Source organism: Aspergillus bombycis, assembly GCF_001792695.1.
Source record: "Aspergillus bombycis strain NRRL26010 chromosome Unknown contig00001, whole genome shotgun sequence".
NCBI classification, from domain to species: Eukaryota; Fungi; Ascomycota; class Eurotiomycetes; order Eurotiales; family Aspergillaceae; genus Aspergillus; species Aspergillus bombycis.
In genome coordinates this window covers 605,358-629,093 of record NW_019170003.1, presented here as the reverse complement: position 1 = coordinate 629,093, position 23,736 = coordinate 605,358, and the positions used below count along the sequence as shown (strand labels likewise).

The window sequence follows — 23,736 nt, the reverse complement described above, 5'->3', positions numbered from 1 at the left end:
ACAGATTTGGTTAATCTTAAACCACATTGGATGATATGGGGTAGTACTATTCCTTTTGTACTCTTTAAGTGTAATCGGATATGGGAAGATAGCAAATTCTATATGAAAACTAAAATTAGAACGAGAAAAAGTGATGATCATGTAGTAATATATGCATTGGTATGCCCATTAGGGTAACGCCGCCGTAGAAAAACATTAAAAAAGTAATAAAATTGAATTGGTAAAGAAGAAGTCTATGGCACCCATAGCCGCACAAATCCTCCAACGTCCTGGCGGCAAGTCACACAACTACCAAAATTGTTCATCGCGAGGCTCACCCTACACTCTTCGCAAACGCAGAGGCATCGGCATGGCCATGTAATGACTGAACGTGGGTTTGTCTGGCAGATAACACACGGTGGCCCGCTTGGCCCCAATCCCGAGGCGCCAGATTCCCACGACTGCTCGTCAGCACGGACGGAAGCGCTTGAGCGTCGGGAGAGGATAAGTTTCTCAAGTATCTCACTCTCCTCTTCCATAGTAGGTTTTCGTTTCTCGGGTCTTATTTCCCGCGACAATCGAGATGACAATAATACCTGTGCCCTTTCATGCTCTATCTGTTGTTGAAAGCGACGTCGAGTCAGTATACGACCTTCTTGACCGGCAGCGAGATGAGCAGCTAGGATGCGTGCTTCCTGCCTGCTTTCCTGATCACGCGGATCGAGCAAGCGCGCGAAGGAACCAATATCCATCATTGATTCTTGTACGGTAGTGCTTTCGCGGGAGAAACCCGAAGGGAAAGGATTGTCGCGGGTGGGCGTACGGCGGCCGTCCGATTCGTCCTCCCATTCAGAGTCTGTGGTCGTGGACATTGAGACGACACTGGTCGTGTCATCATTGTCGTTTTCGGGAGGTGAGTAGTCTGAGCTCAAGTCCCGGTCACCCCATGAGCCTCCAGCCTTCCACCAGCCGTAAAGCTTGTCATCAAGTCGCTGCTCATCCGACTGTTCCCAAAGCGTTGCACCTGATCGTTCCCGCTTCCTCATTTCTGTTTCTACATCGAACTCGTAGTCCGCTGGTAGCACCAACTCGCCAGAATCTGTCAAGATCCAGAAATCGAGGGACGCCGCTTCTTTGGTCTTCAGCCCCTGAGGTCGACTCTTACGTGGTCTTACTATTGATTTTAGCCATTGCGGCCGGGCACTAATTCCCACCTTGCTCAACAGCTTGTCCAAGCCAAAAGCAGTCCATCTAAGGAGGAGATAGGAAATTCCACGAAAGAAAGCAAAGCCATGGTAGCACCGGACCATGCCCCGGAAAGCTCCAACACCACCTGGGTCTGTCTGAGTTCGCAGGGATCTGGATCCATTCTTGGGCCTCTCGATCTTCTTCTCCCGGCCATATCCGCTTTCCCAATCGGAAGGCGCTTCTGGTATATCAAAATCCACAGATTCACCACCGCCGAAAGGAACATCGCTCGTATGACTGACAGGGTCCCGGAAAGATCGCTTTTCTCGTGACGATTCGATCTCTGCCAACCTATCTTCTTCTAGCCATGTCATACTTCGAGCAACAACTCCTTTGCCTTCGTTCAGAAACACCGCCTCACTGGCTGCAGTCAGGGCGGTGTATCCAATTCTCAACAGAGTGGTATAGAAGTCTTCGTGTCTATTGAATCGAATATTGTGGAGCTGGGTAGCGCCCTGCATATTCTCATGTGCCAACGTGAATCTCTCTCGAAGCGACAATGGCTGAGGAGTATCGACAGGAAGGGAGAAAGCTGTGACGAGGAGAGCAAGCATATAGATCACAGCACATGTGATAATGCCCGATAGGATTAGCAGATGTGGTACGAATCCCACGATACAAACTGTGGGAAATTTGAGGACCACGTTCTCACTTCCCACAGACGAGCCTTTCAGCAAGCCCCACGCCATGGTAGACATGAAGCAAAGGCCCCAGAACGCCGTATTGAATAATCGGTACCGGCTCTGTTTCCCAAACACATCTAGGACGTTCGAGGTGAGACTATTGCAACATGATATCAAAGCGATCAGAAGTAACTCTGGAGTCACATTCATCCGCTCGAGAACTTGAGTCCTACTCAGTAGATGAAGGGTGGATTGGGCACCTTCCTCCAAGTTATCTTTGCTAGTACTTTGCTTGGGTAGACCAAACAGTCCTAGCCCAAGAGTTTGGCTGATTGTAGACTCCGCCTCGGCAAATGCAAGAGAGTGCTCGAAAATAGACATCCCAGCCTCTGTAACCACTGCCCTTCCCTGTAGCGCGCACGAAAGTGTTTCTACAAAGTGACTTAGGCACAGCCGGAGGAACACCGGCCAGAGAAGCACAAACGATCCATAGGAGATATCTGAGGAACTAGCGGGCCGGTCCATGTTCATTGCACTGCAAGACTGCTCATCTGTCTCCCATGGCAAAAGCGCGGAGCCGAGCGAATACAGAAACCCTCCACCCCCAGCATGATCAAACAACAAACGTTTCCCGGGAGTGCCGTACCGAATGAGTGAGTACTCGGTCGACGTCTGGCAACGGATCGCGCGGAGTAGCGAGTGGATCTGAGATATAAAGAGAAGGATCGGTATAATTCGTAAAGCTAGTCGTCGGCTCCAATCAAGATGGAGGTGTCGCCGGGTAGACGCATATATGGTGATCCTGTTTAGAATAAGGGCCTTTGATATATTAGGGCAGGAACGTCATGGGAACTATCTGGCAGGTAGAACTTTACCACGGTGAAGCAAGCCAAAGACCATCGACTAGTCAAGTAGGAAAAGAAACCACTGAACTTTATAACAGCCTGGAATATGTCGGTGAGATGGTAACTCGAGTCGGCCTGCGCGGCGGCTTCAACGATGCCTTCTCTGGCAGCATCCGCTGCTGTCTGTGTCGCTTCTATCACTGCACCTCCTGCTGGTCCTGCCACTTCTGAGGCCCCCAAATATGTTGTCATACTCGATAACCCCACTAGCCGGTTGACATGAGACGAGAGTGCGGAGAAACGACGGAACGGGGCGGCGAGCAGTTCGCGCGCGGACGAGGATAGTACAGAGGTAGCGGCAGCCGGGATCGTTGTATTTAGAGATTGCACAGTGGTTGTAGTCACCGGTGCATTCACTGTCCCTTGCAAGGCAGACATGGCTGGCTGCTTGGTTGGACGGCACTTGCCGGCCTGCTGGGCTAGATCCGGAGTGTTCAGGCTTCAAGTACAAGACATTCGCGGCGAGATCAACCGGTCGCGGTAGGATGAGGTTATCCGAGTGAATAATGGTATCAAAGTGACGGAAATCTTGAGTGCATCATGTCCTAAAACATGAGCCTAGATGTCAGCGAAAGCATTGAAGATAGGTCGCATTTCCCTTTAGTTGTTGTCAACTCCCTAAGTCCGGCGCTAATCCAACCTGGGAGAATCTGCTGGTTCCGCACGTGCCTCGGTGTAGTTGACGAACGCCAAGGCGACGGAGGAGTACGGAGTACACTTAAGTCGATGAGGCTCGATATCCAATTGTCAGTCATAGCATCTCTCTTGAAGAGAAAGTTTCATTAAAATACGCAAAGATATTCAAATTGCACTAAATCAACGAGGTAGTATCTCCAAAAGTCCATGTTTGGCATTCTCAAAACTAGACCCCCGAATTTCTTTATGCCCCAGCACCTGATCAAGTAACAAGATACTTTTTTGACCCTTTTTCTAGTTGTGGGGTACAAACGAGTCTTGCTAGCTCTCCGGGCTCCCCATCCGTGCCAATATCATCATAAACTACCGAAAAAGAAAAAGAGAGAAAACCAAGAAACTAGATAGTGTCTTCCATAGATCTCATTAACTTCTGGAGAATAAACCTACTCTCCGTGATGTCTTCCTTTCTCACAGGCTCGCCAGATGCAAGTTGATACAACTCTCCAGCTCGTAGCACCCATCGGTTGAGTAGGCCTTTTGCACCTTTCGAAATTGAAGGGAAATTGAAACCCTCACCAAGGTCTGCGACTAAACCGGGAAGGGCTTTCCATTCACTGCGGGAAACAAGTTCTTGGTCAAAGGAGGACTGAAGTCGATACTCATAGACGAATGTCATACGCTCCTGGCCGAGTCGACTTACTCTTCCAATAGCCTGGTTAACTACCGACTTGGACAAGCCTACCGAGAGGAGATGAACGTTGCGGCAGAGATTTTGTAGATTAATGCCAGCAGCATTGACATTATATGCAGATATCAATACCATGCATTCATCGTGTTTCTGTGTAAACCGCTCGACGAGGGCCATCCTCTCATCACGAGTCAGTCCAGCATGGAAAACCTCCGCATCAATATGGGCCTCTTTGAGAATGGCTGCAACATAGATCTGCTCAGCAGGAAACTGGGTCCAAACCATTGCCTTTTCGCCATGAACAATTACCTGATCACGCAAGACGGGAAGCATAGCCCTCATTTTGGGCGAACCCTTTAGGAGAAATTCAAGAACCCAAGTTCTCCGTGCATCAACTATCGATTCGATGCTCTGGTAGATAGACTTTTGGGGTTGAGTATTCAGTTGCCCCACTATGGCTCGTGCGAAGATAGTTCCAAGAGTCCCCTCTTTCAATTTCCTGCAGGCCATAGGTATATTGGGTGCGTAGAGCGTATGCTCGAGATATTCGAAACCTAGCCATGAGGTTAAAAGACAAAGCTTGCGAAGTTTAGACATGTTCCAAACTACTTTAGCGGGATCCTTCGGATGCCTCATGAAAAGTCCATCGACATAAATAGCAGAAAGTCTAGCATACATATCCTGCTCCTCTTGGCTGTATACCACAGTGCAGAGTCTGCGATGGGTTGGCGGTATATCGCTCCCTATCATCCTTGAACCGAATGACTCCAAACGAGATGTTAATGTTCTTCTAACCATGATCTGGCCAAATATGACACGTAAGCGCTCCCCTGCCTCCATTGGAGGCACTTTATGGTCAAGAATGTAATCTTCCACTGCCTCTTTCGTGCAGCAAACGTATCTTGCAGGGTTCTCAGAGGGCAGTTTGAAAATGTCTCTCCCTAACTTCTTCAACGTATCCTTATCCGCTTGAGAGGGTGGCTTAAACAGTAGTGGGATATATCCGCGCATGTCTTCACGAGAGTTGTAAATAGGAGTGGCAGTCAATAGTAGATAGAAGTTCGCCTTTAACCAGTAGACCACCCTGGACTGTGAGGTATCCGAATTTCGAAGTGTGTGCCCCTCATCAATTATCACATCTGAAAAGCACCCTTCCAGGAGCTGCGGAAAATCCCGTGGTGAAGTTGGTTTATCCTCCATATACTTCTGACCTGTTTTTCTACACCATACCTTCACGGCGGCGGGCCCATGGCGGTTGCTCAGTGTTTGATAAGAAGTAATAACCACTGTCCGACCATTGACTGGTGAACCATCAAACAGCTCATGTTCTTTATGCAGTATAGTATTCAGTGACTGTATGCCCTCTTTAGATGACTTGTTGCCATAATACAACACAACTCGCAGTTTGTCTGTAACCCGAGTGATCTCTGCACACCATTGCATGATGAGTGACGGAGGCAAGACGACCAAAAATGGTTTACCTGCCGGGAGTCCCTTTCCTTCACTCATTGCCTGTTTAACAGATTGGTTATAATCTTCCCATATCTATATGGATGGTTATTCGTTGATTAGCTTATTAACTGAACATGTTTGGGGCAGTGCAGACCTTGAGCATTACGGCAATAGCCTCCCACGTCTTTCCTAGCCCCACAGAGTCACCAAGGATAGCACCTCGAACCTTAGTATTTGCACGAATATCAAGCAAACGGGCTATGGCAACCGGCTGCCAGAACTTTAGAACAGCTGATCGGTTCATGGATCTCATTCGTGGTGCCCTAGGATTTGCGAATTTGAGAATCTGACAGGCCTGTTCATGATTGTCTACCTGATATTCGGGATTGTCTAGAATCTTTCGATGCTTTTCAAATTGCTCCAATGATTCTTCTGTTGGAATGATCAACATGGAGGACTCAAAGTCACTCGTGTCAATCTCTGCAGCCATACTTGCTTCTAGGTCTGCCGTCTTTTCTATTTTCACTGGATCAAAATGATCAGTCTGGCTGTTCACTAACGGATCTAAACCATCAACAGAATGGTCCAGAGTAGGTTCCCAAGTGGCGTTCTGGTTGGTTAGTAGCTCTCCTAAATTTTCAATCTGCTCATCCACAGACGGCGTCTCAGCTCTCTTTAGGGCTTCGGAAATTAGTTGGAACTGCCAGTACTTTTCCTGTGGATTGTAATCTGGAGAACATCTGGTCAAGACAATCCGCTCTCTTGGATGAAGCATCTCCTCGCGCCACTTATCTATCATAATATCTATCAGCTCAGGCTCTTCGGCGCTTAGCTGATCCGATTCCTGCCCGTCTGCTTCTAGATCCACGCAAGATAACGGCCCTTCTTTGGACATCTTATAATATGGACGCTTGCCTAATATAGAATTTCCATTGGTGCTCCTCAAGTAGCTCAGAAGGGCGCAGGCGATGGCTTCCATGGATGACTCGGGAAAGTTTTGCCTGAAGAAAACGCCCTGATTAGACCTAAAGTTCTCAGTCTTAACCATACACACAAAGCGTGCTAGATGGTCAGCAAGGTCCCATTCATCCTTCTCAGGAAATCGCGCGCTATATCTCGTTTGTCCGTTTGCCTCCCCGCGAGCTAGCCTTTCTAACACCACTTTGTAACGGACTCTGGCGGGCTTTCCTGACTTTGGCCTGGATAGACAGTCGCTATATAGCTCTTTCCACCAGGGGGCAACTAATGGACTCCTTAGCCACTCAAACCATTCACTATGAGTCTCAAGCTTGAGGATCTTTTGGAGCCACATTTTTCCTCTTCCTGGAGTGAGCTTTTCGGGGACTCCGTCGTCTTTCTCTACAGATTTTGTTAGCATATGGAAAAGTAACGAATGTGCTTTTTCTTACCATGTTCGACATGGCCAAGGTCATGATCGGAATCCGTGTCAGACGTCATGGTATAAGTTCGAAATCCGGTAAACTAAAACAGTGTCGGTGTATCAGTCACAGTAATGGAGAATTGATCAAGTAGACAGGGGAGGGCAGTGATAGATATAGAATACTGCATGAATGCTGTGACAGTTAAAATATAATTCTCGGGGATATCTGTCATGTAAGATTGAGGAATGAGACGAACTGAGGGATTTGAAAAAATCTGTGGTCAAGTACGATAGAATGTATGGTGTTTTTGAATATTGAAATGCATAAAATGGTTGAATAATCGATTAAGACCGTGGGAAAGGGTTGCAGATAAAGTTAGTGTAAAAGAAATATGTAGTCCAGGTTAGGTATATCATAGGTGAAGTGAAGATGATCTAGTGGAAGAGAGAAAGTGAGAGATCTTAGAATATCATCGAGCTATTGTAGGAATGTAGGATACATTACGAATGTCAAAGGGTATGGGTGGCAGATAGTAGGAAGTGATCACTTAGGATAGTAAAGATATTGACAAGACAGGGTGAGGTTGCAGATTTTCTGAGAGGAACAGTAAAAGATTGAGTAATCGAGATTGGAACCACTTGGAGACTTTTCTTTTCAGACTTCTGAGATACATGTATACTGGTATTTTCTTCGCCTCATTACTTGGTACGTTCACCTCGCCGGATAGGCTCGCATATTGTATAGAACTACGCGGCGTTCTTCTAGGTTTTGTGCACGGAAACTGCCTGGGGTTGACTGCCATATGCGATGATTCTAACCATATGCCGGCGGTCACCATCCTCGAAGTCTGGCACAGCTGAGTGTGCAACTGCTCTCTAATACACAGGTTAGCAAAGTCTTCACGCTGATGTATGAAGCTGCGGTACGCACTTGATCCCATACGACAACAGTCCCTTTCTCCCATGAAACCCGACAACTGAAATCCAATGACCGAATATGATTATGCAAAAATGTTAGTAGGTTTTCCGACTCCTCTGGCTTGTACCCAACGACCTGTCTTGCAATGGTCGGGTTCACAAATAACGCAGACTCATGGGTGACAGGATGCTCGATAACAAGCGGATGTTCAGTTTGTACTGCCTCCTTCAGTGCTCTTTCCTGCCCAATACGCGCAACCTCCCCCACACTGGCACTGGTGTGTAGGAGTTTCAACGGATGTAGACCTTCACGAAACGTGGACGAGAGCGCTTGATAGGCGGCTGTCAGTGATGTGAATGCGGTATCTCCGCCGCCAGACGCAGGTGTCTCAAGAACCCAGAAGAATGTTACTCCGGGTGTATTGGGCGTGAATGTCTGGTCGATGTGCCAAAGATCATAGCTTGTACGTCTTCCAAGCAAAGTGCGAAGATTTCCACTAGAAGTCCATTAGCTGGCGGGAGATACGGTGCGGAGGGTAGACTTTCATACACTTTTTCATCTGCGTACACGACCTGAAACTCAGGACTGGTTCCTTGTGGGTATCCCATTGTCGGATGCTATGCAACTAGGGCATTAGTCTATGTGAATTGCACGTCTTTACGAGGCTTATCATAGGCCAACCTGATGGAGGGGTCCATAATGAGCTGCGATATCCCGCTGTCGGCCTGTCCCAATGTTGGCAAAATCTTGGTCTCTCTGCACCGCTCGTTAGTTAGTATTCGGTTGGTAGAAAGAGTGACGAGCCCATATCATGGAATGGCTGAAGTTAGGTCACCATACAAAAACGAGTACGCCTCTCTGAGCAGCCAACAGTGCTAGCTGATCCAAGCCTTCCGTACTTAATTGACTGAGCTGCACTCCTCGTATTTCCGTTCCAATACGTGGGGTTATGTTCTTAAGCTGGCTGTCTTTAGTATAGATATCTGGTAAGGAGGGATCTGCGCGACATCCTGCTTCGGGAATATCCTGGAGTGGAACCCTCAGAGTTGGAGTGAACCCTTCCGGACGGACAGGGAGGTAAGCGGGGTAGAGAGGGGCAGAATCGTTATTAGGCATGATATCTAAGATCTATTAGACATTGGTATTACAGATTTTGCTACTAGAAAATAGTAGCAAAACTTGATGTTACAGTCTATGCCGATCGGGCTGGGACCAGGTTATATAGACGGTTACATGCTGGGGCGCCACTAGTGGTGAGGGCTAAACAATTCCTAAGAATGGCAACAATTATACCCCTCCATTCTCTATGACCCCAGTCAAATCCTTGTTGCTTCCGAAGGGATCTAATAAAACCAAGACCGGAGGAGTCCCGAAAAAAATTACCTATTGTGGTCACAGCCTTAGAACTTGTGCCAAAATGATTCAATGATATGACATGATGATGCCTTTCAAGCCAAGAAATACACCATCAACACCCATTCACATACGCTGTATTGCAGAGACGCAAGCTCCTCCAACACTAAAAGAGGACGTGCATGTTAATTTCTAACTTCCGATTCTTGGCCATCTTGAATCTTTGGTCCTTTGCGAAAGTCCAATCAGACTTTGGATTAAACCACTTGGCTACAGGCCAACGTCGCAGGCCATCGATGATAACTATCGCGCCATAGACAAATGAGTGATTCCTTCCAGCATATAAACCTTCTGTCTCCGATAAAGGAATACTATTCCAACTGGGAACGACGTACCATGCTAAAGGCTTATATACCCAGTTGAAGGATGGCGACGACCAAAAACAGTGTGGTTATTGAACAACGCCCTTCGAATGATGAGAGTCCACGCGATGCAGAAAGCCAAGTATGGGAAAACTCAATTTTATCAAAACTCTGTACTGACAGAGAGCGTCTGGTGGTTCTTAAAATTGATTTCCTGCTGTTGACATGGGCATTTGTTTCTGGTTTGACCAAGGTCGGTTTCCCTTGGTGCTCAGCATAATCCGAACAAATGTTTTACTAACCGGATGAACTGCAGGACATGGACCAGTCTGCAACTACCCAGGCATATGTTTCAGGGATGAAGGAGTCCCTCGGTCTTTATGGCAATGAACTCGTGGAATTCACAACCTTCTTTTCTATCGGATACGCTATAGCAATCGTGCCGTCGCAGCTGACGCAAACGAAGATTAGGCCATCTATATGGCTGCCAACCTGCGAAATTATTTGGGGTGCATTAAATCTGGCGTAAGACTCTCTCCTCTAAGCTTTCTAAAGCATGCTAATGCTCATAGCAGTACATTTGCCGCAAAGAATGCAAAAACAGTATATGCATTGAGATTCTTTTTGGGGGTTTTCGAGTCCGTAAGTACCACCCTACCATTTTAAGGTAGAGATATGGACACTGAAAAGGGCAGACCTCTTGGCCGGGCCTTGCCAGTCTACTCTTCAACTGGTGTATGTTCAAGGATATCGCATTCGTATACCTGTTTCAGACTAAGAAGAACTCTAGATACTCCCCAGGAGCTGGGAACACGCCTGGCAATCTTCGGTGTCAGTGGCACGGCAGGCAATATGTTCCTTGGGATTTTACAGGCAGCCTTATACAAGAACCTAGATGGCGCAGGCGGACTACAAGGATGGCAATGGCTGTTCATAGTCACGGGTTGTATAACGATGGCATGGGGCATGCTTGGCCTGTTCATTATCCCCGATTCTCCCAGTATCACCCGGGCGTTGTGGTTAACAAAGCGCGAACGCATAATTGCTGTAGACCGCATGGCGAGCCATGGGATTAAGACGAATGAGCTTGTCAATCGGCAAGTTGTTCTGGAGAAGATTCGTGCTCTCCTGAAAACCCCATTGAGCTGGCTCTATATAGCTGCATATCTTCAATATGCATGGAGTCAGAGGTGCAACTCATATTTCTTGCTATACCTTAAGGTATATCTCTCTTACTTGTGATGGTGGCAAAGTTAAATGCTGATCTGTGATAGGGCCTAAAAAATGATAATGGTGAACAGCTATATAGGTAAGCTACATTATGCCATCATTAGCTGTGAAGATAATCTTTTAACGAAAGCAGCACGTACACTGTCAACCTCATCCCCTTGGGCGGATACGCAATCTCAATCGTCACCAATGTCGGTCTCAATTATCTGAGTGACAAGAAGCAATGGCGATGGCAAGTGGCCGTCTCTACAGCGGTAGGTAGACTTACACACTGAGTTATACATTATAATAGCCTTTTTATCCGCAGATTGTCTAACACTACCAAAGCTGCTGCAAGTCCTCTGCTGTTCTGTCTTATCTGCCTGGCCCGACTCCACGCCGACAGTCATGGCCTTCTACTTCATGACCTTTGCTACCAGTGGGTGGGGGTATGTCCTGCTCTTCTACTTCCCAGATTACGCATCCTGTTAAGCTAAAACTATCTGTTAGGTATGCACTACTAGCTTGGATTGGCGAGATCCTTCGCAAAGAGCCCGAAGTCCGATCAATCCTCGTAGCCCTAACTGTTACGCTTGTGTGTATGTTTAACCCACCGAGTACTGTGTTTTTATCCTTCCTCCTTTTTTCCTTCCTTGATGCCACTGAATACTGTGATTGGGCCTTGCTAATCTTTATTCAAAAAAAGACGTTGGCCATGCGACAATTCCACTTCGTATTTGGAGAACGTCAGATAGTCCGCGGTATCCTATTGGATTCCCGTTGTCGGCTGCTTGGGCAGCCGGAAGTATTGTTTCAATGCTGGGAATTGAATTTTACATCAGGAGGTAAGGACTCCATATCTAAATTACCTTGGTTAGAAGTCCTGTAGCTAACGTATAGATTGGCCAGGCACCCGCAAATTCTGGAGAATGGGCTTAGTGGGGCTCCACTGGAAGAGGATGGGAGATCAGCTAGGGATATCTTAAAGGACACATGATGATATGAATGTATAGTGAATGCTCTTCGGAAGTTTGGATATGACTTGATATCTGGTTTGTATAGATACACCTATGAATATGCAACTGCAATTCCCATATTCTCCGGTGATTTAGCACGCGTCTTCCAACCCCATAGGTCTATATTGCAAACCATGAAATGCCAGTAACCAAGAATATAGTATTTGGCATTTGCTATAGTTAACTTTATACTTCTTTCATCTCCCGGAAGTGCGCAATTTCCTCTCTCGCACAGTCAGTGAGGCCTAGACTTCAATCTGATGAGAACTTCAATAGACATTCTCAGCCTGAGGACGACATAACCAAAGTCCGCGTACGCCGCGACACAGGTAATATCCATAAAGTAGACTAGGAGCGAGTTTATGACAGTTTAGGTGTCGGAAAAGGCCTCATCAGAGGAACTACTAGTGGGAGAAGAATATTCCAATTCATAATTTCATTTAATAATGGTTGCACTCCTTAGACGAACTCTGCCATAGCTGCCCAGTGCAAAACCGCATCACAACGTATACATCTCGCTACGGCTTCGCACTCCATCGAAAATGCATGTGTTATCCAACGGTATATACTGCCTTGTGATAACCTTGAGTGCCTCCTGCGCGACCAAGCCACCAGTAAGAGACGAGATGTTATGCAGCTCGCCGCCTTCTGTCCGGCGTAGTTCTTGGGTGGCTTCCAAAATGTGCTCCCGAGCATCTTGATCAACTGCAGATTGGTCGTCGGTCGTGAGTGCAGAGAGCACACGATCAATCTGAGTGTCCCACGCCACCTCGTCATCAATCGATCCACTGGGGAGTTTTCCTTCTTGGAGGTCGGTAACAACGTTGTCCAGGACTTGGAAGGCAACGAAGACAGGGATTAGAGAGTCAGGTATGCTTATATTGTTGCGGATGGCCTTAAGAGTCTGTACTTCGCCATCAACTTCAGGGATATTGCGTCCACGAATAACCTTGATGTGAGCGGCATTCTTGCAAAATATTTCGATATCCTTCTCTAGGACCTCACCTGACCGAGATCCTATCTGGGACTCGATTCTTCTGACTATATTTGTGACTTCCTCTACATCTTTCTTCGCCTTCGACTTGTAGATGTTCTGAAGAGAGACATAGTCTGCTGACTGGGCTTTCATATCGGGCAGCGGGCCGGGCAGAGGCAGCACATTATGCTGCTGGAAGAACTCCTGAACTGCAGATGCGATAATCCAGAAATCAGCCGAGTCGGCTCGGGGGGTTTTGCATTCGTCCATCTCAAAGATCTCGCGAGTCGAGCTGCGTAAGCTAAAGGGGTTCAACGATTTCAATACTGCCGCAACAGCCTCATCATAGTTCTCTTCGCCGCCTTCAGAATTACTTGTTCTTGCGCTAGAGCGCACCATCTCTCTAAACTCAGACTTGTCCTTGTAATTAGATGGAACGTTGCCGTTGTGTGCCTCCTTCCATTTCTCAAGGTAGTGGAGAAGTAGTAATAGGTATGGAACATGACCGTGTTGGTGATCATCCAAGGTCTCCAGATCACTAATTCGAGAAGCAGCTTCTACCAACTCTGGCCAAGGGTTGAGCAGACGAAGATCCTGTGTTGTCTCCGGGTCTGGATGGGTCTCTACTATAGGAAACAAGGGCGGTAGTTGGAGCGAGAAAGTGGAGTAGAATCCAACAGAGCGTGTATACAAGACTGGAATGTTTAGCTCATTGGCAGCCTTGCAAAGAGCATCTAAAGAGGATCGCTTCATAGGACCAGAAACTAACACCAGTCTATGCTGTGCGAGGAATTCTGGATCCTGTCTCAGAAGTTCCGTAATTGACTGAAGAGAATGTATCAGCATATAAAGCTACTGAAAGACAGATCTCCCTATCCCATACCTTTGATTGGAAGCTCCCTTCTACGTCTGGGTTCAATTCTTTTAGCAATCGGCAGGTCTCTGCGGCCCTGGGCTTCCCCAGGCTCTGTTCTTCAAGGAAGAAATTAACTCCAAGGTCCGCCTCAGTGACAGTAGCAGGATCCACGATAGTAAACCCTCCAATTCCAGGAAGAACAAGGTTCTTCAGTGTTTCGACACCTACTACACCTGATACACCAGTGCTCTGGTTGCTCCATGGGCCATCAGAGTTGACCAACAGTACACGAGACTCCTCTAGAGCCTTTTGGCCACTTGCAGCCCATAACCGCAGTTGCCGATCATATTTTCTTTCTTTTGATGATGGCCCAGTCAGGGCACTAGGAAAAGCATCAGTCATGAGGGCGGGGAAGTGAAAGAGGAATGGTGAGGAATAGGTGAGAATAGCGGAGAGTAGCGGAGAGACGCTATCAAGTGACTAGTACAACCAGAATGCTAGTACTGCCTCGGACATGGGATAGAATGTCAAGCATCTGACAATTGTTGAAAGCCCGTAGTGGTTGTTGACAATGATTCTGCAGTAATCCGTAGTAGACGCTGCATGCCCACGTGACGGGTAGCTAACACCCGGGAGCGTGGGTGGAGTTGGAGGGGCAAGATGCGTTCCTGGAGCTCCGACACACTACTGGCTGGCAGAAATAGGGACCGCCAAGTTGACCGCCGGGCACACAACTGATCCTCCCTTCCCTCCCTTCTATTGCAATCATTCTATTGGGAAGCTAGTTAAATAAAACGAGAAAAAATAATCAATTTTCCGTCCTTTCCCATCAATTGCTTGAACTAGCAGCATCCCCGGGATCGGCATCTGTCCCGTACAGAGAGACGCATCTCTAAACATGAAGAAGGTTGGGTGAAGCAGACTCTCAAGTGATGCTTCTGAGCATGGACAAGCAAACATCTCCGGCCATGTCAATTTCTCAACAGACTCAGAGCGTTCAGAAACCAACGGGCGATCGATTTCGAAACAGCCATGACCAAAATTTCACATACGAACCCCAAGATCGAACAGCCAATAAATTTATTCAGTCTTCCCTAAAGGATTTTCATGAATAGCTGCTGACGACACGTTTCTTGTCGCATGTATCACAACAGGCGACCCTAGGAGATGTTATGAGCTATTCTCACCTTTCAATATGGAGAATGGGCTCCCTAGGTCTATGGATACTTAGGCTATATGCCTATGGGGCCAAAATACCCATTGAACATTCGGTGTCAACGTCATGCCAAAGTGATTGGTGGAGTGCTCTTGTCCTATTGGCGCAGAGAAAAGCCCTAGTAGGATAAAACTGACCCGATAGTTGAACTTATACGTATTATAGCTTTGTAATATCGAAGGCCGCGATTGAGGGGCAACTGGCCTCATGCATGGACAGATCTGGCTAGCATTTCCCGCACGTGTGAGGTACTTTACCGTTGTTTACCCTCGATTCGCCAGAAGGGGTTTGATATTGAAAGCATCAATGATCCATCCAATGGAATAACCCTTCCAGATTGGATGCACAATTCCTAATCGATTTCGATTTGAAAGTCAGCTAGCTTGATATAGCAACTGTATTCTACAGTTAATATATTCTCTTAGTCTGTCTGGACTCTCGTATACTCAGAGTTGAAGTTGTAATACTTTTTTAATTAAAAAGATGAGATCTCTATTTTCTTACCCAGTTCAACTGTGCCGGTAGTAAATCTATTCTGGCCTCCGGGTCACGCTGGCCTTTTTTCTAACTACACCGGTGGTCAAGTCTGGATTACTGTACTGGGTAATCCTAACCGCTGACAGCTTATGCCGTGCCTGAGGCCGTCTAAAGTACTATGACGACACAACCCCACCCCACTGCACTTTTACTATTGCGACAATCAACATAAACTCTGCAATTCGCATGGACGTTGTCATTAGGTGTGTTTTGTACAAGTATTATATATCCATTGAGCCTCAATTGCTGTGCCATGTTCCTAGTAATTCCACGGGGCTGCCAATTTACTGTGTAAGTCACGATTACCGGACGTTCCTTGGGATCGCATTTTGAATCCCCACCTTCAGGGCAATTGCGGTTCTTTCCCCCCAGTTAATTCCTGCCGCTAGAGCACTTTAACCTCCGGCATAGCCCGCCTAATAATATTTATACAGATTGCGACCCTCGTCCCCCTCATCCTTCTCCACTCACCCTTGTCTGCGTCTTCGTACCTTTCGTCCCTCCTCGGGCTCTCCCACAGTCTTTCCTGCAAACTTTCGCCTTAAATCCACAATGGCCGATCTTATCGAATCCGCAAAGCGCGCAGCCGGTCAGGCTGCTGTGAAGAACCACTATCCTAAGGATGCCAAGTATGTGGGCATTGGCAGTGGTTCCACCATCGTCTACGTTGTTGAGGCCATCAAGGAGTCTGGCGTCGATACCTCTCAAACCAAATATGTGCCTACAGGCTATATTTCCAAGCAGCTCATCATCTCCAATGGCTTGACAGCCGTTGACTTTGACTCTCTCCCCGAAGGAACCGTGCTGGATATTGCCTTCGATGGAGCGGATGAGGTCGATGACGACCTCAACCTGATCAAGGGCGGCGGCGCCTGTTTGTTTCAGGAGAAGATTGTTGCCCTCCAGGCAAAGGAATTTGTCTGCGTTGCTGGTCAGTGGACCTGATATTGAACAGATATCCTCTTGTCAAGACTAACCACAAACAGACTCCCGCAAACTTCAGTCTCGTCTCCTTTCGAACTGGAAATACATACCCATCGAGGTGGCCCCCATTGCTGCCAGCCGTGTCCTTGGAGAACTCAAGGGACTTGGTAGCATCTCGCCTGCTCTTCGTTTGAACCCTACCGCCCTGGAAGGCGCACCCAAGCCAACCCCTTTGAAGACCGACCAGGCCTTCAACATCATTGACGCTCCGTTCAAAACCCTTCTTACCAAAGCAGATATTGCAGCCGGACAAGATGGCACTGGAAAGGATGGAGTTTGGGAGGTCGAAGCCCTTTCTCGGGCCATCAAGCAGATTCCCGGTGTCTTGGATGTTGGTATCTTCTCCGGTGAAACTGGCCCCCAGGCACAGGTTCGTGGAGGTACTGGAGGTCAGAAGCCTATCGCCGCGTACTTCGGCATGCCTGACGGCTCCGTGTCCGTTAGGAAGGCTTCTGCCTAACCACTTATTTCCCGAGACGATCTAGATATGTATACATAAACGTGGAACTAAAAATGATACCATTTGATGCTAGCGTGAATTGGATTCCTTACACTGTCTACCTAGACAAGGGTTGAAATTCCATTTCCAGTCGTGATAATTAGATGTTCATAGTAAAGCTACGTAGTTCTATTTCGCACCCTTTCCCTTGGCCTCTGTCTCACCAAGTTCGCGCACATAAATCTTGACCGTCCCCTCAACAACGTCATCTTTCCCATCTTCAAATCCTGGGCTGACAGCAATGGCCAGGTACTTTCCATTGCCACTGAAATCCACGGCAGCAACACTAGACTGGTACTTCTGATACTGCCTGATTCTCCTCTTCGCAATACCATCCCAGAGAGCAACCACGCCATCACCACCTCCGGATGCAAAGGTTCCGTGTACGGGGTGGAATGCAAGAGTGTTCACGGGGTATACAACATCGACATCATCAGCCGTTTGGCGATGGCACTTGAAAGCGTATTTCCGTGCTTGCGATTCAGGAGAAGGATCAAACCATTCGACAGCGACCCGACCCTCAATGCTCGAAGAAGCATAACCCGCATCATCAGGCATGCATGCCACGCACCGTGTCATGAACTTAAGACTGCTTTCTCTCCGCTGCCACGGCTCGACCTCGACCTTGTTCGGAACAGTACCATCCAACTGAGCCGTGAGGAGAGACAGCGCCTTCAGATCATAGATATGCAACGCGCGTGAGGCCATTGCGACGACCAGCTTCGTAGCAGTGAGAGACATGGAGAAGGGCTTGGAAGGAAGGGGAATGATCGAGGGTATAGAGTCCGGGGCATCAATGCGATGTACATGTAATGTGGAGTCCCAAGATGCTGATATCACTAGTTGATGTTCCTTGCTGTAAACGACGCTTCGAACGCCGGCTTCATGGCTGCTAAGTACGGTCTGGGTTGATGTTGCTACATCAATCCTGCAGATTTTTAGCACTGAATTACAGTTTCCAAGCTCTCGGTATCTTCTCTGTGGAAGGAGAATGCGGCAGGACTCACTTCCTAACGTCCCAATCCAAGCCGGCCGTGTAGATCTCGTCCTCGGTTGCGCCGAAACACACATCAAGTACCGGGGCCCGGTGCTCGAATTTCTGTAATAGTTTGCCTTCTCCTACATTCCCGTTTTCATCGCGCAGCTCGTAAAGGTACACATTTTTGTCCCAGGATGATACAACAACTCGTGTGGAATTAGGGTCGGGAGAGAACTTCAAGGCGGAAATGGCATCGGTCGGTGGAGAGGCAACAACAAATTGGTCTACAAGTGCATTAGCCAGGTATTTGATTTATGTCGTAAGAAGAATATACTCACTCGACGCCATGATTGCGCTAAGTCACTGCGAAAAGCCAATTGAAGCAGCAACGGCAGATAGTTGTTGATCGGCCGGCGTCATCACAGCTTCGGTCCTTCAGATCATTTTCTGCCGCATAATACCGCCCTGTAATATTCTCCCCCGCCATTGTCAATGAACGCAATCGATAAAGTCTCTCAACTTATCTATAGCACGTACTTTTCCGACTACCTTGAATTTCTATCACAGGCGGATCATCATGCCGTTTGCGCAGCTAGTGATAGGACCTCCCGGCGCGGGAAAGTCGACATATTGCAATGGCATGCATCAATTTCTTGGGGCAATTGGGCGCAAATGTTCGATCGTGAATCTGGACCCCGCAAATGATAAAACGTCATACCCATGTGCACTGGATGTTCGCGACCTGGTTACGCTCGAGGAAGTAATGAGTGAAGATCACCTGGGTCCTAATGGCGGTATATTGTATGCACTAGAAGAACTGGAGGAGAACTTTGACTGGTTGGAGGAGGGGATGAAGGAACTCAAAGGTAAGCGTCGGAGCTGGTGTGGCGCATTTGGTATGATATGCTGAATTGCGAGTCGTTGTTAGATGACTATGTTCTATTTGACTGTCCAGGTCAGGTCGAGATCTTCACGCACCACTCTTCCTTACGAAACATTTTCTTCAAGCTCCAAAAGATGGGATATAGAGTATGTCTCTCCCATTCCGTTCTTGGTACGCGGTGGCATACATGGGGCTAACTGCTGCTTTAGTTAATCGTAATACACCTAATTGATTCATATAACCTCACTCTACCTTCTATGTACATATCCGCCCTCATCCTCTCCCTCCGCGCCATGCTCCAGATGGACCTTCCCCACCTCAACGTCCTCACCAAGATCGACAATCTCTCGAACTATGCTCCGCTCCCTTTTAATCTAGACTATTACACGGAAGTCCAAGACCTTTCGTATTTGCTGCCGCACCTAGAAGCGGAATCATCTCGGCTTTCGCATGATAAGTTCGGGGCCCTCAATCAAGCCATTATAGACCTCGTTGAAGATTTCGGACTCGTTGGATTCGAAACGTTAGCTGTCGAAGACAAGAAGAGCATGATGAGTCTGTTACATGTTATTGACCGTGCAAGCGGGTATGTGTTCGGACCTGCTGAAGGTGCAAACGACACTGTCTGGCAAGTTGCCGTTCGGGACGGCCTAGGAACTATGGATGTTCGGGATGTGCAGGAACGCTGGTTAGATGCCAAAGACGAGCATGATGAACAGGAAAGGCGACAGCTGGAAGCAGAGGCCAAAACACGCGACGAAGCGGCTGGTGCTACCAAACCCAGTGCCGGCTACGAGGACGACGATGAGTACAACGATCTTGGCAGGGGATTCATACCAGACAGCGGAGTAAAGGTTGTACGAAAGTCATGACATGAATTCTACCATCCTCTACTATACATGTATCATAGGGTATCTCTGATGAATGAAAAAGAAAACCTCGCCAACAACGGCGAACGCACCCAAAAAAACCAAACACCTTCATCCTATAGAAGACCATCAATCCTCCCCGTCACTTCCCATATTAACATCCTCCTCATCATTCTCCATCACATCCTCAACAACACCAGAGCCCTCCCCATATTCCAGCCCGCCAACCAAACCCCCAAGCACCCCAACCTCCTCTGCGCCTCTCAACCGCACAATCTCCCTCCTCGCCCGCCGAATCGCCTCTTCCTCCGCCTTTCGCATCGTCCCAGAAACCCTAATAACCCGAAAAACACAAGGCCTCGTCAACGGAACATCCGACCGCCTCGACCGATTCGAGTCCCCATACTCCGGCACCCGAGACATATAAGTAAGCGCTGTCCAAACAAGCCGGAATGACGCGCGCGGACAACGAATGATAGCCGTCGAAGTTGCAGGCGACAAATATTTAACTGTCCCAATCGAACTCAAGATCAATCACCATTTCAAGCCGGCGGAAACCCCTCTGCCAGCATAGAGCTAACAAAGTAGAAGAAGGGACTATACGTACCACTAACACCCCCAGCGGTGACACCACCCAGTCTCCCCACACCCCAATCACCAAATGTCTCCGCGACTTCCTCTCTCACCATTTTCGCAAGTAAGCTCGGCGTCAGGGCGTCGGATGTGGGCGAGTGGATCCGCAATTGGGATTGTGCGTTTCGTGGTGCATTTTTGGGCGCTGTTGTTGAGGGAGGCCATGAGGTGGGATCTGGGTAGAGGATGTCCAGGAGGAGGTAGCGGTGTTTGACGCGGACCATTTTGAATTCCTTTTTGCTTTTTTCCGGGTTTTCTTTTCTATAGTTGGGTGGAGTTGGCTGATGTGCTGAGGGTTTTTCCCTTGTAAATTTTTTCTTTTTTTTGAGCGACAATTAGCGATTTTGAGCGGCTGAGCACCCCTTGTGATAAGTAGTTTTGAGGATTATCGGAGTTGGCGACGGATCGAGTTGAACCGTAGATGTCCGGATATGTTTTATCGATTCAAGAATTGCAGAAGCTTTAAAGTTAGTCCAGCCTATTGCGGTTAGTTTCACTACTGCCCGAAGTTTGATAAAGGGCAATGTGGGGGGGTGTCAGAGGAACCTTTTTGTCTCGGGCATTTTGTTGGTCAATTGGACTGAAAGGCAATCGTTAAGTCACCCCATCAGGATTGAATTTTCTTCTGTTATCTTTTCTCAAATATTACGTACCAGGCCTGCAACTTACAAGCGCAAAGCGGGCAAAGCGCCGATACCTTTCAACTAGACCGAGGGACCTGGTCCTGAAGTATAGGGGAAAACATTACTCGGAGTTTGAAACGGTATGGAAAATATCATTGAAATTATAACCCATTGGATTGTAGATCAGGCTGTCGTAATTCTAACTCTTCTAAACAGGTTCTGCCTTTTCTGCCCTTGCATAGAATTCATCAACCCTATCAGCTAGTCATGCCACATGTGCGCACTACAGATTGTGAGGTGAAATAAAATGATATAAGAATCGAAACAATGCAACGCAAACCATCATAACTCCAACGTCAAGAACATGACGGGATTTTATGAGATTACCAGTATCCCACACTGGCCACTTCCACGAGTGTAAAGATATAGAGAAAATGAAAAGGTAAGAAATTAATAAGGATATATAAAAGATTAGATGTTGACCTCGACACGGCCTTCGGATCCACCCTTCTGCAGGGCAGGGAGCAGGTAGGTGATATCGTCCCAAGGATGTCTGTAGAGACCGGTACGCAGGCGCTTCTGGTCGAGGTAGTGGGCAATCAGACCAATACTGCGACCCAAGACGAAGAGACCGTTAAGGACACCCATCTTCATGTAGTCCTCGACCTCCTCAGGGGAGAAGGCACCGGAGTTGCGCATAAGGTCGACGAAGCAAACAGCAATGCAACCGTCGACGTTCAGAATCAGGTTGTCCTTCTTCGAGGTGGTGACAGTCTCAACAGCGATGGCGTAGTCGAGCAGCTTAGTGCTAGGGAAGTGCTTCTTGGCGAACTCCTTGACCAGTTCGACACGAAGATCGGGGTTGTTACGGGACTTGACACGGTGACCGATACCAGGAACTATGTGCGGTTAGTGATGCGTTTTCAACTGGGAAGGGTAGTGGATGCGGTAGTAGGGGGACATACTGAGCTTGTTCTCCTTCCTCATGGTGTCAACGAAGTCACGGGGGCTCAGACCCTTGTCGAAGGCCTTGGTGAACTCCTCAGCAGCACCGTCAAGGGCACCACCGAAACGAGAACCAATGGTCAGAAGACCAGAAACGAGAGCACTGATCAGATCCTTGCCAGCACGGGTGGTGATGATGGTGTTCATGGCACCGGACACGGCAGGACCGTGGTCAGCGGTAAGCATGAGAACCATCTCCAAGAACTTGCTAGCATAGGGGGGAAGGCGGCGGCGGAACCAAAGAAGAGACATGACACCACCAATACCAATGTCCTCCCTGAAGACATCGGAGATGGGCATACCGGCGTAGAGGAGCTCCTGGCCACGGTCGTCGGAGATGGTGGAGATGAAGGCGGCAGGCTTACGGACGAGACCGAGCTCTGGGCCCAGGAGTAGTCGATAGGGATCTTAGGGGGAACAGGCTCGGGCTGAGGCTGGATGTTGCCCTTGCTGACCTCCTGGTCGTAGACCTGCTTGAGCAGCTGGGGCATGTCCTCAAAAGTCTCGGGGACGTGGATGCCAGCCTCCCTCATGGCCTTGTTCTTAGCAACAGCGGTCTCCAGGTCGGAGTTGGCCGAAGCACCAGCGTGACCGAACTGAACCTCGGTCTTGAACATGCTGGCGCAGGTACCAATAGCCCAGGCAACAATGGGCTTGGTGATGGTGCCGTTCTTGACGGCCTCGATGACACGGTACTCCTCGACACCACCGACTTCACCCAGCAACACAAGGATCTTGCACTCCGGCTCGTTCTGGTAACGCAGCAAGTGGTCGATGAAAGTGGTACCAGGGTAACGATCACCACCAATGGCAACACCCTCATAGACACCATCGGTATTTTGAGAAACAATGTTGTTCAATTCGTTGGACATACCACCGGACTTGGAGACGTAGCCAACAGAGCCCTTACGGTAGAGCTTGGAAGCCACAATGTTGTCCATCATACCACCAGTGTTACCAATCTTGAAAGCACCAGGCTTGATACCTCCAACGGTAGCGGGTCCAATGATAGTGATGCCCTTCTCCTTGGCAGTGACGAGGATCTCACGAGCGCGCTATTACCACTGTTAGTCGAAGTTTAGCTTGGCGGAGATAAAGGACCTACTCTTTCTGGGACACCCTCAGCAATAATGGCAATGGCCTTAATCTGGGGGCAGTTCATCAACTCCATGGTAGAGGTGTACACGGAGCGGGAGGAGGCGAAGTTCACAACAGTGTCAACATCGGGGTGCTTGGCCATGGCCTTGGAAACGTCCTGGTAGACAGGGAGCAAAGTCTCGCTGGTACCCCAGTACATCTTGCTCACGAATTGACCACCGAAAGTGTAGATGATACCGGCGACTGAGGGTGTGCTGCGCTTGCAGATGAAATCAAAGTCGAGCATGCCCTGCACAGCCTTGGGCTGCATACCACTATTATAACAGTCAATACATGGCATTGACCTCCAGAGGACGTAATTACTCACTATACGAAGCATCTGGTCTTGTTGTGGAAGAGGGCATGGTTGAGAGGAGAAAGCACACGGCTGGGGGGTGCGAAGCGGGTGATGTTGTCGTTGGCAGAGCCGCCATTGGCGGTGTTGACAAGAGGAGCGGTAGAAGACATGATGGCTAATTACTCTGTCAATCCGGTTAACATTAGCAAGGTGTTCACGATTCCAGGTCTGGCGGGAAGGGTAGGTCAAGGGGATGGGAAATGGATGATATCAGTATCCGATACTGATTTCGAGGCATACCTGTCAACAGAGCTCCAAACGTAAAACAATCAAAGGAAACAAGAAAGTATTATTAGGTGGGTATGTAGGTGAGTTAAATGATATAGAGGAGAGTAAGTCGCAACAAGTAATAGCGACCTGGGAGGGAAGGAGAAGATAGATGGGAGGGAAGGATAAGGACGATAACCAAG

At 48.2% G+C, this 23,736-nt stretch overlaps 9 protein-coding genes across 9 annotated transcripts; 3 read left to right on the top strand and 6 right to left on the bottom strand.

Moving 5' to 3' along the window:
• Positions 1-233: 233 nt before the first annotated feature.
• ABOM_000233 (putative ubiquitin-protein ligase (Asi3)) lies at positions 234-3,133 on the bottom strand (the record flags this gene model as incomplete). The annotated part of the gene is made up of 2 exons (XM_022527363.1): positions 234-2,669; positions 2,726-3,133. 2 exons carry the CDS (start codon positions 3,131-3,133, stop codon positions 234-236), a joined length of 2,844 nt encoding a protein of 947 aa, XP_022394694.1.
• A 655-nt stretch (positions 3,134-3,788) lies between these two features.
• On the bottom strand, positions 3,789-8,947 carry ABOM_000232 (DNA repair helicase rad5; the record flags this gene model as incomplete). Its single annotated transcript, XM_022527362.1, has 8 exons — positions 3,789-5,624; positions 5,686-6,890; positions 6,941-7,013; positions 7,732-7,788; positions 7,844-8,327; positions 8,381-8,448; positions 8,513-8,587; positions 8,672-8,947. 8 exons carry the CDS (start codon positions 8,945-8,947, stop codon positions 3,789-3,791), a joined length of 4,074 nt encoding a protein of 1,357 aa, XP_022394693.1.
• A 663-nt stretch (positions 8,948-9,610) lies between these two features.
• On the top strand, positions 9,611-11,752 carry ABOM_000231 (vitamin H transporter; the record flags this gene model as incomplete). Its single annotated transcript, XM_022527361.1, has 11 exons — positions 9,611-9,799; positions 9,863-10,071; positions 10,122-10,188; positions 10,242-10,281; positions 10,337-10,767; positions 10,821-10,855; positions 10,910-11,030; positions 11,104-11,204; positions 11,266-11,354; positions 11,462-11,600; positions 11,665-11,752. 11 exons carry the CDS (start codon positions 9,611-9,613, stop codon positions 11,750-11,752), a joined length of 1,509 nt encoding a protein of 502 aa, XP_022394692.1.
• Positions 11,753-12,270: 518 nt separating this feature from the next.
• Positions 12,271-14,005, bottom strand: ABOM_000230 (NEDD8-activating enzyme E1 regulatory subunit; the record flags this gene model as incomplete). The annotated part of the gene is made up of 2 exons (XM_022527360.1): positions 12,271-13,572; positions 13,631-14,005. The coding sequence occupies 2 exons, from the start codon at positions 14,003-14,005 to the stop codon at positions 12,271-12,273; spliced, it is 1,677 nt and encodes a 558-aa protein (XP_022394691.1).
• Positions 14,006-15,791: 1,786 nt separating this feature from the next.
• ABOM_000229 (ribose-5-phosphate isomerase RKI1) lies at positions 15,792-16,800 on the top strand (the record flags this gene model as incomplete). The annotated part of the gene is made up of 2 exons (XM_022527359.1): positions 15,792-16,287; positions 16,343-16,800. Coding segments are annotated over 2 exons (954 nt in total), but the record flags the coding sequence as incomplete, so codon positions are not given.
• Positions 16,801-16,968: 168 nt separating this feature from the next.
• ABOM_000228 (WD40 repeat domain-containing protein) lies at positions 16,969-18,166 on the bottom strand (the record flags this gene model as incomplete). The annotated part of the gene is made up of 3 exons (XM_022527358.1): positions 16,969-17,767; positions 17,847-18,102; positions 18,157-18,166. 3 exons carry the CDS (start codon positions 18,164-18,166, stop codon positions 16,969-16,971), a joined length of 1,065 nt encoding a protein of 354 aa, XP_022394903.1.
• Positions 18,167-18,395: 229 nt separating this feature from the next.
• ABOM_000227 (GTPase GPN2) lies at positions 18,396-19,573 on the top strand (the record flags this gene model as incomplete). Its single annotated transcript, XM_022527357.1, has 3 exons — positions 18,396-18,684; positions 18,747-18,847; positions 18,911-19,573. The coding sequence occupies 3 exons, from the start codon at positions 18,396-18,398 to the stop codon at positions 19,571-19,573; spliced, it is 1,053 nt and encodes a 350-aa protein (XP_022394908.1).
• Positions 19,574-19,699: 126 nt separating this feature from the next.
• ABOM_000226 (Rpp14/Pop5 family protein) lies at positions 19,700-20,520 on the bottom strand (the record flags this gene model as incomplete). Its single annotated transcript, XM_022527356.1, has 2 exons — positions 19,700-20,079; positions 20,178-20,520. Coding segments are annotated over 2 exons (723 nt in total), but the record flags the coding sequence as incomplete, so codon positions are not given.
• Positions 20,521-21,297: 777 nt separating this feature from the next.
• Positions 21,298-23,436, bottom strand: ABOM_000225 (putative ATP citrate lyase, subunit 1; the record flags this gene model as incomplete). The annotated part of the gene is made up of 5 exons (XM_022527355.1): positions 21,298-21,725; positions 21,792-22,149; positions 22,197-22,886; positions 22,937-23,243; positions 23,297-23,436. The coding sequence occupies 5 exons, from the start codon at positions 23,434-23,436 to the stop codon at positions 21,298-21,300; spliced, it is 1,923 nt and encodes a 640-aa protein (XP_022394910.1).
• Positions 23,437-23,736: the final 300 nt, after the last annotated feature.